The 17,166-nt window shown below is 39.0% G+C and overlaps 1 protein-coding gene across 1 annotated transcript; it reads left to right on the top strand.

Moving 5' to 3' along the window:
- Positions 1-441: 441 nt before the first annotated feature.
- Positions 442-17,136, top strand: wdfy1 (WD repeat and FYVE domain containing 1). The gene is made up of 13 exons (XM_036001471.1): positions 442-696; positions 2,760-2,827; positions 3,035-3,108; positions 3,332-3,386; positions 4,355-4,505; positions 4,588-4,700; positions 8,722-8,848; positions 9,727-9,832; positions 10,168-10,269; positions 10,728-10,858; positions 11,048-11,156; positions 13,022-13,240; positions 13,364-17,136. The coding sequence occupies exons 1-12, from the start codon at positions 560-562 to the stop codon at positions 13,079-13,081; spliced, it is 1,233 nt and encodes a 410-aa protein (XP_035857364.1). The 5' UTR covers positions 442-559; the 3' UTR covers positions 13,082-13,240; positions 13,364-17,136.
- The last annotated feature ends 30 nt before the right edge of the window (positions 17,137-17,166 follow it).

The following is a 17,166-nucleotide window of genomic DNA, read 5'->3' as shown; positions in this document are numbered from 1 at the left end:
TTTCTGAAATACTCAGACCTGCCCTTCTGGCACCAACAACAATGTCACGTTCAAAGTCACTGCAATCACCTTTCTTCCCCATTTTGATGCTTGGGTTTGTCTATATGCCTAAATGCATTGAGTTGCTGCCAAGTGATTGTCTCATTTTATATTTGCATTAAAAGCAGTTGAACAACTACCTAATGAAGTTGCGGGTGAGTATTATGACTGCTTTAGTATGTTGTGCCATTTCGGCCACCACTGTGGTCGCAATTGCATATCGTGTTTATCTTGATAGTCTCTTTTCTTTACTGATATGTGGTGCTTTACAAAACTTTAGAGATCCTTCAATGCTTTGTGCATGTAGCTATACGTAATAAACCCGGCTCTGTGGCACGTCTGGCCCACTTGCCTTGTAGGAAATACGCATCTGGCGAAACTGAATTCTCGCTCATTTCCCATTCTTGCAGTCATTACGGTAATCCTGACAGCGGCTCTGGGTGTCAGCTGATCCTCCTTCATTGTCGAGAGAGTAGGAAAATCAACTGAAGGAAAACACTGCTGGATACTTAGCTAAACCATGGCTGCGGAGATTCATTCGAGGCCCCAGACCGCTAGACCGATTCTTTTGAACAAGATCGAGGGACACTCAGACGCTGTCAATGCAGCAGTTTTAATACCAAAGGAAGATGGAGTGATCACGGTCAGCGAGGACAGGTGAGTTTTGCCAAACAAGCTAACCCAGCCTCACGGCAGTAGCTAGCGGGCTCGGTCTATTTGCTGGTCATTACACTTTTAATTCTTGGTACACTGGTTGAAGAAGGTCAAAACAAAAGGAGAAGAAACAACAGTTTAGAATGGAATGTTTTGGTTGGGATATTCCATAATGGAACCAAGGTTAGCGTAGGAGGGTGTGGGGATAGAAATCCATCCAGAATGAGTCCTTTTCGTAATATATCCGCGATCAAACAACCAACCATAATAGTAAACGGGTATATAACATTTGGTTTAATTCTATAACGTTGGGCTTTACGACTCAATAGTGCTGTACATGACATTATTATCATGTTTTAGGCTATATCGACTTAAGCTAATGTTAGCTAGTCTGCTAGCTAGCTGCTCGTAGTAAACGTTACTTTGTGTTTTAAATGGAACGCATTAAGCAGGACCTTGTAATAAAAATCCATTTACTGCCCGCTCTTTGATTTGATGAAAACAATAATAACCATCCTCTGCCCAGCAGCTGGACCCCCTTAGCCGGACAACCACTTTTTAGGGAGTCCCCTAAAAAGTTTTTTTTTACCCACATCATACACCTGCACCTTTGTACATATACATACTACGAACTTTTGGACATCCCCAGATCAATATTATATACTACACTAAATTTGACAGGCCACCTCCTTTCTCTTACTGAAACTGTTATATTGTACATATGTTATTTTGTTGTCTTTTTACATACTACAAACAAATATCTTATTCTGTATTTATGTCCTTGACTATAGCAGTACTGTGCCTTATTGTTTTTAATATGTTTATTGTAAGCCATTAATACACCAAGGCAAATTCCTTGCAAGGGAAAACTTACTTTGGTAATAAAAATGATTCAGATTTAAAGTTGTTTATTAATCTTATTTACAAGTTGCTTCATAATGCCTGGCATCTAAAGCCAGGTATGACTTAATACCCTTAGTAAACATGACCTCGTGACAACCTGGGTAAAGTTACAATAGGAAATCCTTTTGTTTTGGAGTTCATGAATGATTTAACACATATAAATGTAATAGCGTATTTTTAACGCCACCTGAAGACAGCAGTGCAACTACAATCTGACAGATCTTCACTTGCTCTCACTGTTGCAGTAGCCAGATAATCTTAGACGTGAAGGTGTAAGAAGTATGGTCAAATCAGTCCTTCACATTCACCAAGTTATAAGTATTGTTAGGGCTGTTCTGCTTGGTTACAAGTGTGAAGAGGCAACATCACCATTCAAATATAAAGGAACTTAGTTTCTGTGAAGAAATATGATGCAGTTTCCATCACATATCTAACCCACTTGATATTCAAAAGGGAAGTTGTGGGGCGATGATGCAGCAGTCTAACTTCCAGGTTTCTTGATGAAACCGGGCTGGACAGATGCTGCTTTTGATATGAGTGTGTTGCTTATTACTGGAATAGAAGTAAAACCTTAAACTTGAGTCCTTAGAGGTTTGCAGAAGCTTATTTTATATGCACCTGAACTGAAAACTTAATGTTGTTTTCAAAAGCACATGACACTATATGATCTTGCAAAGTTATCCAGCTTTTTAATATTATATTTTGGGGGGCATACTAAAATGTGTACCGTTAATTATTAAAATACACAACAATTATTGTAAGAATAATGATCAAATGAGCATCAAAAGTGCTTTTTGGTATATACAACACAGTTTCGCCACCCTACCCCTTTCAGTGCTGTTTTGTGAACAGAATCAAGCATTGTTTGTTAAGAGTATTAGGGTTGGTTTTCCAGAAGAGGATTAAGCCTAGTCCTAGATGAGAGCTTTCTTCAGTGGATATTTCCATTGAGTATTTCCAATGAAAACAAGTCTTATTTTTACATAAAGTATATATCTAACTGCAGGGTAGGTCCATACAAACGGTAATTAAAAGATTAGAAATGCACTTTCAGTTCTGTATATCAAAAATTGACCTTCATTACGCGAAATAGCCTGCAGAATGACCCCTTGAGAAGACATTGGAGAGTGCTTTGAATGTGATGTTTTGACATTTGCCTTCAGGACTATCCGAGTTTGGCTGAAAAGAGACAGCGGTCAGTACTGGCCAAGTATCTACCACACAGTCTCCTGTAAGTAAGACTGCATTGCTTCAATGTGAAAAGATGTGTGTGTGTGTGTGTGTGTGTGTGTGTGTGTATATGTACGTGCTTATCTGTGTTAGGTAAAAAGCCTTTTTAGTAATTTTTGACAGCAATACAATGCACACCCCTTTACAACATGGCATGTGTATAGGGACTTCCCTGCTCATGGTCAATGTCTACTTCTTTCTCCTTAAGCTCCATGCTCTTGCATGTCGTACCACCATGACAGCAGACGCATCTTCATAGGCCAGGACAATGGAGCTGTTGTGGTGAGTGAAGCTAACTCAAACAAATGGCTTTATATTCTTGCGCCAGGCTCACTCTTTTTGTTGTTCAAACAGTCTAGTTTTAAAAAAAAAAAAAAAACCTGCATATCTGGTTTTAAATAGGCCACAATTTCAATATTTGCACTCCTCAAAATGCCTGTGGGAGAAGGATAGTTATTTGATTTGAAACAAATGTTTTTTTTCCGTCTGTTTGCTTGCCTTCCAGGAGTTTCTTATCTCTGAAGACTTCAACAAGATGAACCACGTCAAAACATATCCGGGTAAGAACGTAAGATTAGAAGACATAACTTGTATCCAATTCAGCAACAAATTGAGATTGGGCAGAATTGTAATTCATTGATTAGTCATTTGATACAAAAATAATCAACTATTTTTAAATAATTGATAAGAACGATTGTTTCAGTCACTTTTCAAGCAAAGATGATGAAAAAATGCTGGTGAAAAAACATAATCCGGTTCCAGTTTATCAAATGAACAAATTTGCTGCTTTTCTTCCATCATTGTAAAGTGAACATCTTTGGGTTTTGGACTGTTTAATCAAACAGAACAATACATTGTCGCCTTGGGCTCTGGGAAGTTGTGACGGGCATTTTTTTCACCATTTTCTAAACATTTCATCAACAGAACTATTAATCGAGAACATAATCGGCAGATTAATCGATAATGAAAATAATTGTAAATTGCTGCCCTAGCCATTTATATCTTATTTTTTACTCCCACCCAAGTAAGCAAATAAATGTATTATTGCGGGTTTCATTATGTCACACAAATAAGTATAGCATATTAGCACATACTGTGCATTGACTATCAGCAGGGTTTGGGTATTAAATTAAGTATTATATCAATATAGAGTTCTGCACAGTACAGCGTTTCAAAAGGGATATTTTTTTCTGTAAAATGAAAGACATTGATTGCAGAGTTGACAACAAAAGTGTGCACCTTTCTTTTAGAGGTGATCCCCAGATGGACCACTATGCCTGTTTGAAGGGATTTGTCTGGATTACAGAGACGCTAAGCAGAGAGCTTCTGGGTGGATCAGCACATGGAAAGGGCAAATTAGTCTTAGGTGGTGCTCATCCATGATGGCTCAGATATAAAGCCCAATGGAAGATGTGATCTTATTTGATCTTTATCCAACATGACTTGTGCCTGTTTAACACTTAACGTGTGTGTGTGTGTGTGTGTGTGTGTGTGTGTGTGTGTGTGTGTGTGTGTGTGTGTGTTGCAGCCCACCAGAACCGTGTGTCAGATATGGTGTTCTCCCTGGAGAGTGAGTGGGTGGTGAGTACTGGCCATGACAAGAGTGTGAGCTGGATGTGCACCCAGAGTGGCAGCATGCTGGGGAGACACTACTTCACAGCCTGGGCCTCCTGCCTCCAGTATCCTTCAATCACTCACTGTGTGTACACTCCATAGGAGTATGTAGCAGTATGTCTGTTTCATCCCTGACTCCCTGCTCAGATACGATCACGACACGCAGCACGCCTTTGTCGGCGATTACTCAGGACAGATCACACTGCTGAAACTGGAGAAGCAGACGTACTCCACCATCACTACACTAAAGGGTCATGAAGGTAAAGACACACACTTGCCTATACATAAAGAATTACATTTGTCATTGAAGCGGAACTATTAGGGGTGGGGGAAAAAATCGATACAGCATAGTATCGCGATATTATATCCGTGGCAATACTGTATCGATACACAGACGCCAAGTATCGATCTTTTATGATATGTGTGTTGGTCAGTTTCTCTGCTTGATAATACCATTTTGCAGCAATACAACTGAAGTGAGATGAACAAACGGAGAAATGTATCTTTTTAGATAAAACAGATGTTGACAAAATTTTCCTTTGGAGACATGATTTGAAATTGGGAAAAATTTGAAGTTGGAAAAAAGGTAATAAATTGCAATATATCGCAGAATAATGCAATATGTTTAAAATCACAATAATATCGTATCGTGACATAAGTATCGTGATGATATCGTATCGTGAGGCCTCTGGTGATTCCCACCCCTAGGAACTATTGTTTTCTCCCAGCGTAGGGGAATCACACAAGGTCTCAGCGCAAATAGTTTGTCTACTGCATACTTCTACGCACAAGCAGGCTTCTGATGCTGAAGCTAGATATGGCAGATGTGGCCGCAGTAAATAATAGATGACCCAGATTCCTCCACATGACTTCATAATTCAAGAAAATGAAAGAAATCCAGTATGACGAGACACGCTCTGTGGTTCCCTAAACGGTCTACCTGCTTCTAAACATTCAAAAATGCATTTTGCATGACAGGAAGAACAGTGTTAATATTGGTCAGTTAAAGGCATACTATGCAGTTTCCGTTTTTTTTTTTTTTTTTTAAAGATTATTTTTTTGGGCATTTTAGGCCTTTATTTGACAGGACAGCTGAAGACATGAAAGGGGAGAGAGAGAGAGAGGGGGGAATGACATGCAGCAAAGGGCCGCAGGTCAGAGTCGAACCCGGGCCCGCTGCGTCGAGGAGTAAACCTCTATATATGGGCGCCCACTCTACCAACTGAGCTATCTGGGCGCCCGCAGTTTCCGTTTTTGTCAAACAGCTACCCCTAGAGTCGCTGTGGAGTACTTCTATTTAACATTACTGTCGTAAATACCACTCAGGCAGAGCTGTCTCTGTGCTCACGGCCTGATCCCCTCCCCCCTGTAGGACTGGTCTTATTATCAACAATGGATGAATCAACCACTTCGTAGATTAGATTAGATTAGATTCAACTTTGCTTTCGGGGTGATTCGCCCTACTACGAGTTTGTTTACCATCGAAATGACTTCGAAGCTGTCATATTAAGGTACAAATCTTTCATAGTGTGCCTTTAAGTGCCAAAATAAAGGAAGTGCCCACATACATCATGTCAAATAGAACATTGAGCCACCACACACTGCCACGCAAGCTTCATGGGGTCAAACATGTATTTTTCAAGTGAGTAGAGCTCAGTTGGGCAGGATGTGAGACTACTTATCTACAAGAAATCTCATCATTTGGTTTGAATGATGATGATGATGATGAAAAATGTTTGCTTACATACTGCTCTACAAATTCCAATATCTGCCAATATCTGCTTGTTTGAGTTGAGATCTGGGAACTGTGTTTTCATTCACATCAAGCCGTCCAGTGACCATTTGAGCCGTTTAGAGTATTGTCATTCTTGAAAATGGACAAATGCATTACTCAGATGGGATTTGTATTCAAGGGTCAGTCAGTGTACTTGTAGCTGTGCCAAGAAAATGGATCCCAGAACAAAAATAAGCCACTGTGTGAAACAAACACTTCCCTGTGTTCTTGTCTGGGCATTTCTCATACATGTGCGCATGAGCTTGTTGAGAACAGGGTGAGGGATGACTCATCTGACTGGGTCTCTGTTACTCAAAAAGCCTCTTTTTTTTTTACCACAGAGGTCTTGCTTACAGGTTAGGCAGTTGAGATAGACATTGTTAGTGTGCTCTTGCCTTTAAAAAAAAATACAAATACAAATCCTTTCACCATAACATTTTTTTATGTATATTTTTTATGTTTTTAATGTTTCAATTTCCTACATCTCTCTTTGATCTGCCTTGGAGCTCATGATAATACATATTAATTGGACTTATAATAATGCGTATTAATGGGTGTGGTGCTGGGTTCGAGCTGTGCACAAGCAGGAGTTCCGCCCAAATATTTAATGGAAATTATGTTAGATCAAATTTGGAAAACAGAATGGAAAGGTCAGACCTCCCATCAAGGTTTTTATACTTGCTCTTGTTTAAAAAGCTTCTTTTTTTTTTTTACCAAATTGTATAAATGGATATGAACAGGGTTGCCAACACCAATAAATTAGACTCTTCTATTTTTGTGACATTGTTTCATGTTTAGATATTGGTTATTTTTTCTCTCATGACAGCTGATGGAAACATACCTTCAGCAGAGGAAAATTAAGTTATAACTAATGATTCTTTTCCACATTGGCTTTTAACAGTGTCCATGAATGCAGATCCCAGTGACTTCCTACAGTTGTCTATTATAATGTGCTGTATGCTGCTCTACTGTATGACAATACTGTTTGTATAAGGTGAAGTACGCACAAAGGTTTTAGATGCCGGTTCAATGATTCCATGGTAGTATGGTGCTCTGTGTATGTGTGTCTCATCAGTGTACAGTTACTGCCAGCCTAATCACTCTACCACCACTGGGTACAGGCTATAATTATCATCATATGACTGGTCTAATTTCAATCCCAGAGTTCTTTTCCCTTCTGAAGGCTTCACTGGAAACATGGAAAGAATTAAGTCTTTGCAAGTTTTCTGGAAAATCAATGATTCAACAAAATCAGAAAATCAGTTAAAGCATTTAAAGTCATGGACTGTTCACTGTACTGTAACAACATACCTGTGTGCTGTTCTTGTTCCACAGACGGAGAAGGATAGTGAGTGTTTAGCATGTGTAATATGCTCTACCCTCTTACAAGAATATGACGGTCTGTGCCATGTAGTTGATGTGCTAAATGCAACAGTTCCTAAATGCAACAGTTCCCTGCTGAATTAGTGCCAAGAACAGGACATAAAACCTTTGCTAGAACAAAGGCATAAAAAAAACCTCCAAATAGTAATTCTGTTATTTCATAAACTGTAATCAGTCAAATAGTTCTGTGGCCACCCATATTCAGACCAATGGGAACAGCTTTTTTTTTTTCTTAACCCTTGTCTGGTGTTCGGGTCTGTGGGACCCATTTTCAATGTTTGCTAAAAGAAAAAATATGCTATATGCTATTTATTCTAACTCAAACTCATTGGCCTTGGCTCATTTTCTGTGACATTTAAATGTAGGTGCTTTCTGCACCTGCTATTCCCACACAAAGTTACATAATTGTTACATTTCAAGCACTTTCACCTGTTCTGATTAAGTTCTAAGAAATAAGCACCAATAATGATCAAAAATCTTGTTTCTATTTTTTTTTTTTTACCTTTTTTTATAATTATATATATTATTATTTATATATAATAATATTGAATTTCCTCACAAAAACCGAAAATGATCATGTGATCTCACAGGGGTAAATGGCAAATATGAACCATAAATGATGTATATATCATTGGTAATTGAGCTAAATCTGTTAAGTATTTTTAAATAAATTGTTATGGCTGTATTCATTTAAAAGCCTAATAATGTGGTGGGTCCAACAGACCCGGGAACATTGGCTGTGTAACAAAAATATGAACACCACACAAGGGTTAAACATGCCTTTTTTAAATGGAGTGCCACACACATTGGCAAGCAATAATTGAAGTAGTCCTATAATGAAGCCTATAATGAGATCTTGGTCACATTAAGTCAGTATGGTGCACAACAATGGAAGAACAGGACTCATTCAATTTCAAAAAGAAGGGGGTTCTGTAGCTCCAGCTGTAATTAGCTCCAGGTTTAAGGTGTTTGGTCTGAGCTTCCTGTAGTTCTCCCAGCAGGCACCAGGTGGAGCCAACAGGTCAGACTGTGACACTGTCGCTCAACAGGCTCTTGCAGCACATAATAACACATCTAACAAGTGTGTTTCTTTTTCTCTCTGTTCATCCCTCTGTACCCTCTAGGTAGTATAGCAACACTGTGGTGGGACCCTGTCCAGAGGCTGCTGTTCTCAGGGGCCTCCGACCACAGCGTCATCATGTGGGACATTGGGGGCCGCAAAGGGCGAACGTTACTGTTGCAGGGACACCAGTAAGTCCATCGGTGTTTTGTATATGCGCGGATGCTGAGTTAACTATACCTCTGTGTTTGTCGGGGACTGGGATGCTTCTAAACTAAATCAGGGTAGGTCAGAAGTTGGTGTCAGCAACAGCTATCCACAGGCACTGACTGTTGTGATAAAAGCAAAGTCCCTGTCAATGGTGCTTTCAGGATTTACAGAGGTTTGTCTCTCAGACACTCATAAAAAGGAGAGTTGTAATACTCTTGTAGTTCTGACAGGTCCTACATCCTGTTATGACCCTGTCTTTATCTCTTTTGTCACTCCTTTTATTATTATTTTTTTCTATTAAAATGTATTTAATAGACTTCCATATATGGAGCATTACGGTACAGAACAGTATGGAAGTTGAGCAAAAATGCTATTGTCAATGTAGTCAGAGTAGTCAGTAAAAATGATAAAAGTATGTGTGTGTCAGCCTATTGAAAAAAACAATTCAAATGGCCCTTTTGATATTTAGGAATTTGAGTTGTAATATTAAAGTTCTGTCAGTTTTTTTGTATTATTGTGTTGTTTCACCTGCTCTTTGTATCTTTATACTTGCTTTATTGTGCTTTATGTATTAAAGCAGCATTAATCCATTTTTGGCCACTAACTCTAATTCTTTAATTCTAACGTTGTCTGTTTGGTGCTAGCAGGTATAGTGGGTGTATCAAAGCTTTTTTTGCTGGAAATGTTTGCCTATGGGCATTCATAAGACTGAACTACACAGTAAACATGCAGCCTACATATCCTGACAAATTGTGATGAAAGGTTAAAACGCTCTGTAAAGTTGCAATTTCACTGTGAAAATATTGCTTGATGCAGGTTTGAATTATTATTAAATTATAATTATCTTTCGTTCTCTCAGTGAGCGTGTTCAGGCCATTCGTTACCTCCAGTTGACCAGGCAGTTGGTGTCGTGCTCGGCCGACGGAGGCATGGCAGTGTGGAACATGGACACGCAGAGAGAAGAGGTCTGCTTTCTACATTTTTCTCATAGGTGTTCATGTAAAAAGGCAATAGTGTCCGACATAGAATTTGAATTGACTTTTAAAGGCAGATTAGCTGTACTCTACGCTGATACATTTGTAATTTCTTCATTTTTAGTAGACAATAAATTATAGTATAATGGTCAGTGGAATGTGCAGTATTTCAGTATTAGAAGTTGGTTGTAAAGACTTGTTTCTCCTCTCCACTTTTGTCTCAGTGCTCTTTGCATGGGTAAATATGATTTTTGCAGCACTTGTCTATATGGAGCATTCATTTCGTCATATTTAATGGTAGCTTTCAACTGCATGTGCATCTGCAGGCCCCCCAGTGGTTAGACAGCGACTCTTGTCAGAAGTGTGAGCAGCCTTTCTTCTGGAACATCAAGCAGATGTGGGACACTAAGACCATGGGGCTCAGACAGGTAGGAGAGTCTGATCAGTGTCATTAGTGGTTGTGAGTCCCTCAGTCTGTCAGTCACGCTAATATCCCTTGTGTTGTCTTCCCGTCGACCGTGCAACTTTTTGTTTTTCTGGGTCAAAATTTAAATTTTTTTTTTTTCAACGTTTTGGTCGTCTTTTTAAAAACCTTTGTTGCTATGTTTTTGTCACTTTTTCCAATGTTTTTGTCAGTTGTTTTCTGCGCCTTTTGACATTTTTGTGGGGTTTTTCCCCCACGTTTTGGAAGCTTTTTTTAATGCTATAAAATTTAATAAAACATCCAAATTTAAAGAAAGTAGTGGGCTGATCATTTATTTTAAGTGTTGTGTGGAACAATCCGCGAAAATTTGGTTAAAATAAACCCACTTTTTAAATTTAAAATGGGTCAAATTTGACCCAAGGACAACACGAGGGATATACAAGTGTTTTTTCTTTTGTGCAGCACCACTGCAGGAAGTGCGGCAATGCTGTGTGTGGGAAATGTAGTTCTAAACGTACCACATTCCCAATCATGGGCTTCGAGTTCCCGGTGCGGGTGTGTGATGCCTGCTTTGATACCATCAAAGAAGAAGAGTGAGTAAAGGGCTTCTCTACATTTTGTAATAATTGATCACATTATATCCCTATTTCAGAGTACTGAGGGCAACTCTAAAGTGTGTGTGTGTGTGTGTGTGTGTGTGTGTGTGTGTGTGTGTGTGTGTGTGTGTGTGTGTGTGTGTGTGTGTGTGTGTGTGTGTGTGTGTGTGTGTGTGTGTGTTGCAGTCGAACACCATTGGCCACGTTCCACGAGGGGAAACACAACATCGCCCACATGGACATGGACCCATCCAGAGGCCTGATGGTCACTTGTGGAAGCGACCGCATTGTTAAGGTCAACAACAGTTTTTTGATACCAGATAATTCATGCATGTATTCAGGTTGTGTCAAACACAGGAAATCAGTGTGTCTGCAGGCAGCCCAAAAACCGCTGTGCAGCCACGCAGGCCTGCTGGCACGGCTGTAGAGTCTTTTTAATCCTCCAGGAATACACAAAGTACAGTACACAAGAAAGTATGTGAGTGAACAAAGTTGCATGCATCACAGGCATTGCCTATGTGATCGCATTCTTATAAAACAACTATATAGACACTCTTAAAATGTTGCAGTAGCTGTGGTGAACTTGAATTCATGTTTGTTACAATGTACTCAAGTTTTTCACGGAGAAAACAAAGTAGCAACTCTTTCGTAATTACTTCACTGCTGCAGCATAATCTACTTCTCCTCCGCAAAAAGAATTATTGTGCTGCCAAAATGCTTTCAGTACTTTCTGATGGACATTTTTGATTTTCACATTTTTTCTTCACCAAGAAAAAAAGCAAACACACAACCTTTTTAATAGGTTCCAACATTTATGGTGGTCAGTCTTTCAGGCAGATATGTTCACAAGTCATTTTTTGGAAGTCCAAGTCAAGTCTCAAGTCTTTGAGGGGCAAGTTCAAGTCAAGTCTCAAGTCTTTTGCTACGAGTCCAAGTCAAGTCTCCAGTCTCTGGCCATCTGATCTGTCCCTAACACTGTATTGTTAAATCTTATGAATTCAAAGCATGTCCTGTAGCTACCATCTATACAGTACAGTATCAAAATCAGTTGTAGGATAACTTTATGTGGCATACTGCAATGCAATCTGAAGAAACACAAATTAAGAACTGTATTTTTCAAAAAATGTTTTTGTTTGTCTGTGTTACTAACTGGCTGTAAAGCCCAACCTCGTCATGCATTACATTTTTCAGTGTTTAAAGTGTGAGGGAAATCATCTGTATTGGAAGTTAATACACCAACCATGGTGCAAACATGAGAGAACTGATACTTTCCGTATTGCTATTTAACAACAACCTGGTGAAATATTAACCTAAGTCTGTCACATCATATGGATACAACTATAAAGATAAAATTTGCCTGTTCCCAGCATTAGCACAACACTTTGCGATGGTTAGCTTGTTACCTGTGGCGATATATGCTAAATATAACGTCTCTTTCACATTAGCAAGTGACTGACCTATCTGGGTGCATTTTGAGATACCTGATGAAGTTCGACGTTGTTGATCCGGCATCATTTATCTTGGTGCCACACACCTTGCATGTAGCTGTTCGCTTACTGCCACTGTTTAGCAAGTTATTGAAAGCAAAACTAATGACAAAAGGCACAACTCCGGGAGGACTTGGTGTCGCCATCGTCGATGCATTTATGTGAGTGCGTGCACATAAGGCAAAGGGCAGGGGACATGCAGCTCGTCATACGTTTCCCCAACGTATATGCGCCAATAAAAGAAAATAGAAATACATGAATGAATTTAGATTTAAAAAGCAATAATTGCATGAAAACAGGTTGTTTACGAGTCTCGAAGCTCGAGTCCGAGTCAAGTCTGAAGTATTTTTGGTCAAGTCACAAGTCAAGTCTGAAGTCAGCTGTCCGAGTCTCAGACTTGAGTCCCCATCTCTGCTTTCAGGTGTAGAGTTCTTCTATATCTTGTGGTACTTTTTTGTAAGAATCATGTTTTCATTGGTTCCTTTATTTCACCTTTCAATTTATTTCCATTGTGCAATTTGGTGTAAATTACCAGTAAAGTCTTAAGATAACCTAAGAGGGTTTCAAGAAAAAAAAGAAATGGTTCATGAGTCCTCTCAGTAATAATGCAGAATCCTTAAACGTGGCTTTGCACCAGGCCTTTATCATTATTATTGGCTCTTTGTCTCCACAGATCTGGGATGTGACGCAGGTGGTTGGCTGTAGCTTAGCAACAGGCTTCTCTTCACGCTGATTGGCCCAGCTCACTACATGGTCCCCCCTGTGCTCTGCCCACTCTTCAAATGTCATGGAAACCCCTCTGTACAGTATATCTTCCCATCACCTACTGGGATCTTCAGCTACAACCAGGCTGTGTGTGTGTGTGTGTGTGTGTGTGTGTGTGTGTGTGTGTGTGTGTGTGTGTGTGTGTGTGTGTGTGTGTGTGTGTGTGTGTGTGTGTGTGTGTGTGTGTGTGTGTGTGTGTGTGTGTGTGTGTGTGTGTGTGTGTGTGTGTGTGTGTGTGTGTGAGATGTAGCCCTCCACATTTCTTTTGCTTCTCAAACATTTATTTTCACCGTCAGTCCGACATGAAAGTGTGTGTGACTTGTTGATCTGATCCGAAACAGAACCCTAAGCACAATGGTGTGCATGCATTGTAATGATTTCTCCTATGGGAGGAATAGTATTGATATTAGTGTTTACATTATATTACTATTTCCTATGCTTCTTTTGACAAAGGTAATTTTTTTATTACCCTTGCACTGTAAAGTTAAGTTTCACTAAATCGCTGACCTAGAAATCCTGTACAAACATACACTAGCTTGCTTTTTACTGTGGCCCACTAACTGCATATTACTCAGTCACTGTAACATGTAAAGAAAAACAAAAACCTAATCATCTGTATATACCCCTGCATCATGTGTATAGTAGATAGTTGCTTGAAATGACTCACTGATCAAAGTGATCAGCTTTTTCTGTCTTTTTTCCCTTTCTTTTTCAGTTTTTTTTTTTTTTTCACTAGTTGGCCTTAAATCATTCTCAGGAGGTTTTACATCAGTAGATTGTCAGTGGGCGGATGCTCTTCATGTCAGTTATAACCATTATTAATGTGTAATCACTCCAGCTTGGTAAGACAGCTTCTTTCTTGTTATATGACGGAAATCGTTTGATACCCTCAAAAGATGCTGCCATACAAATTTGATGGACTTGTCAGATGTTTGCGGGACATCGCTGACCCAGCTAGGTGAGGCAGGGGAAATTGAAATATGTTGCCATAGTAACATGCACTGACAGCGGCAGCATCACCGCTGCCATCCTGAGGTGAACCAGTCACTATTCAAGATTTGAATAGTGGGACTTCACTTGATCGTTTCAGCTTTATGGGTTTTGAGTCCTTCCTCCTTCATTTGGGTAAAAACAAGTTTAAACAATAGCACAGGATCACCACCTCCTAGATATTTATCACTCTCTTAAAAAACTTTTTTAGGGTAGGTAGATGCCACTGCCATGCAGCACTGATTCTAATGCCTCATAAGAATTACTTTTCATCTGTAATTTAAAGAAAATCTAAATATTGCAAGTTTTTTGTGGCGCAAAAATTGGAATTCCCCCCCACCAAAAAGGCACTTAGGCACTGGACAGGTACTCTAAACTACATGTAGCACTAAATGCTGAATCGCGGGTCAGATCAGGGCTGCCTGTGTTCCTTCAAAAGCCTTAAAGAGAGAAAGACACACTCACAAAGCCTTTTTAGTGGTTTACCAGTGCTTATGACTGTTCACTCATTCACTCTCAAGCACTCACCTCGTTCTAAAGCTCTGGATGTCTTGTTTGCGTTTCTTTCATCCTGTTTTTTTGTTGTTGCAAATTCTGTTCTGAGCTCTCCTATATTTTCCACATACACATCTGTGTATCAAGGATGTCTCATAACGCTCTCACCACTGCACTAAATTGCACAACTCGTGGTCTTTTGTCTTTGTATTAAACAAAACATTTTTGTAAGTTCAGAGGGGTTAAAGCTGGATATGATGTAGCGTCCTTGTAAATAATGACTGGTATCTTCTAATGTTAGACTAACGCTTGCCTTATTGTAAGTGGGAAAAATTTGCATTATAATGTTGGAATTCCTGATTTCAAAATGTAGTCACATTCCAGGTGTTTGATCGTGTAGTGTATATTTATATTTGTAGTAAAGAATTTATCTATTATCATTGTAAATGGTTGTTTACTTTTCTCTGTGTCCATCTAATAGAAATGAAGCACATGCAAACTCAGTAATGTTGAGATGGACTGCAGTGTCAGATCATGCAGTATTTTACTTCCTAACATAGACAGAGATTGACCTTACTCCATGATTTTTAGACATAACACAAAAAATACTTGGGGTTAGACTGAAACTAACTAATTCAATCTGTCAGTAGCCAATATTCTGCACGAATGTTCATTATTTTAAAGTTTGAGTGTTTCTGTCCTTTTGGTCATCAGTAGACACATCTGTATTCTGGAAGCTGACTTAAATCATTCTTCATAATTATCAGAAAAGAAATACAAAATATATTATTAGCCTCCATTAATTGACTGATAATTGCTTTTTATTTAGTTTGGTGCAGCCAAACAACCGGAAAATACAACATTGACATATCACTTTATAAAGATGTTATGGTGAATATGTAATCAAGCAGTTGCCTATTTACATGACATGGAGCAACATTAAAAAAAAAAAAAAAAAAAAAAGCTAAAAGGCTCCATAGACCACCAGGGGTAGCAGAACAAGTCCAATATTAACTCTCCTCTAAACTTGAAACTCTGGCTCTTAAACGCACCACTATGTTCGCCAGCTAGCTGCTAACTTTGTCTGCTGTTTAATGCTCAGCTGCTGGAAACAATGTTGATAACAGTAGAGTTTGAAGGCTGGAAAATCAAAACATTTGAGCTAAAAGAAGCTAAAAATGGTCTTTGCTCCTGCAAAAGAAGAAGCTGCAGTTTCAGTACAGCAGTTCTAGGGCCACATCCATTCTACAACCCTAGTTACTGAACATCCTGCGCAAGCTTCATCATTTAAGTTAACAGCTAGCTATGAAGGGTTAAGGAAGGTCCAGAGTTGGGTGAACGTTGTCTGTCAGTTTGTCACTTACTAATTTCTTTTGGCCACTTGGTGGCAGCAGAACAGCACATAAAGAGCAGTAACATATTATCACCTTATTTTACCTTGTGGCGAATATGCTAGCAAACATTCTGAGAGAAATATCTGGCTCTTTAGTTGCTACATACATGTAAATGTTTTAATATGTTTATCATTTTTTTATGGAAACATGCTGCTGCTTCTTGCTGCTGGAAACATGGTTGATATAAATCGGTAAGGGCCATAAAAAACAAAACAAGCTGAACCCTATGTAGACCTGAGGAAATGGAATGGGGTGATAATTCTACAAGTGACCCCTTTATAATTCCATGTAGTCATTTGATGCATTATTAATACAAACATACTGATTACAACTTTTTCATGCTTTCAAAACTCTTAATGTAGCTGAACCATTGTTGTATTAGAAACAGACATCAACAATCTCATGAACAATTTTCAGTCAAGCATAGTATTGGCAAAGTGATCTCAGTCAAACCAAGTATCACATAGAGTCATGTCACAAAGCGTCATGTGGGATCAACAGGGTTATTGACGATGCTACCGTACAATCAGGAGTCACAGCTCTCCTTTCCTTTTTCAGTAAACTGGACATGCTTCTTCCAGTCATTTTTATCATGTAATTGTAAGAGATTGTGTTTGGTGATAAAAAAGGCTTTCTGGCTATGGAGGCTTAACTCCACAGCAGATTGACAAAATGTTAATGTTATGATGGATGGCAAGATTAGCTGTTTACAGAAACAGCAAATAAAATAGATCTTCAGAACTGCCGGCTAGTCGCAGGAAGGAGGGCATAGATTTTCTCATGTTGTAAATGGTTTATTTCCTTTGATGGAGCAGTTATAGGAGTCATTTTTTTGTCATCTGTAGTTCATCAAACACTACAATGGATGTTCTTCATGTTGATGAGAGGCCACATCAACACTTTAAAGATGACTCATTTTCCACAACATCATGGCCCATAATATCAAACTGTAAATTGGTTTCCGTTTGGTTTGACTTCAGATGCTTGTAAAAGACACCTGCTGTTGTTAATGTATCTCTCAAAAGGTAATTGTATTTTTAAATCATTTTGTTGACAATACAGTACTGATTTAAATCTGTCTGGCTCCTCAAAACAGGGCACAGAGAGAAAAGATGGATGCTTAATAAAGATATTCTGATATGTTTATTTGACTGTTTTTGGTTATTCTGGGTAG

Source organism: Sander lucioperca, chromosome 5 (genome assembly GCF_008315115.2).
Source record: "Sander lucioperca isolate FBNREF2018 chromosome 5, SLUC_FBN_1.2, whole genome shotgun sequence".
Classification (NCBI taxonomy): Eukaryota; Metazoa; Chordata; class Actinopteri; order Perciformes; family Percidae; genus Sander; species Sander lucioperca.
Note: the sequence above shows the minus strand (reverse complement) of the source record. Positions and strands in the feature narration are given on the sequence as shown.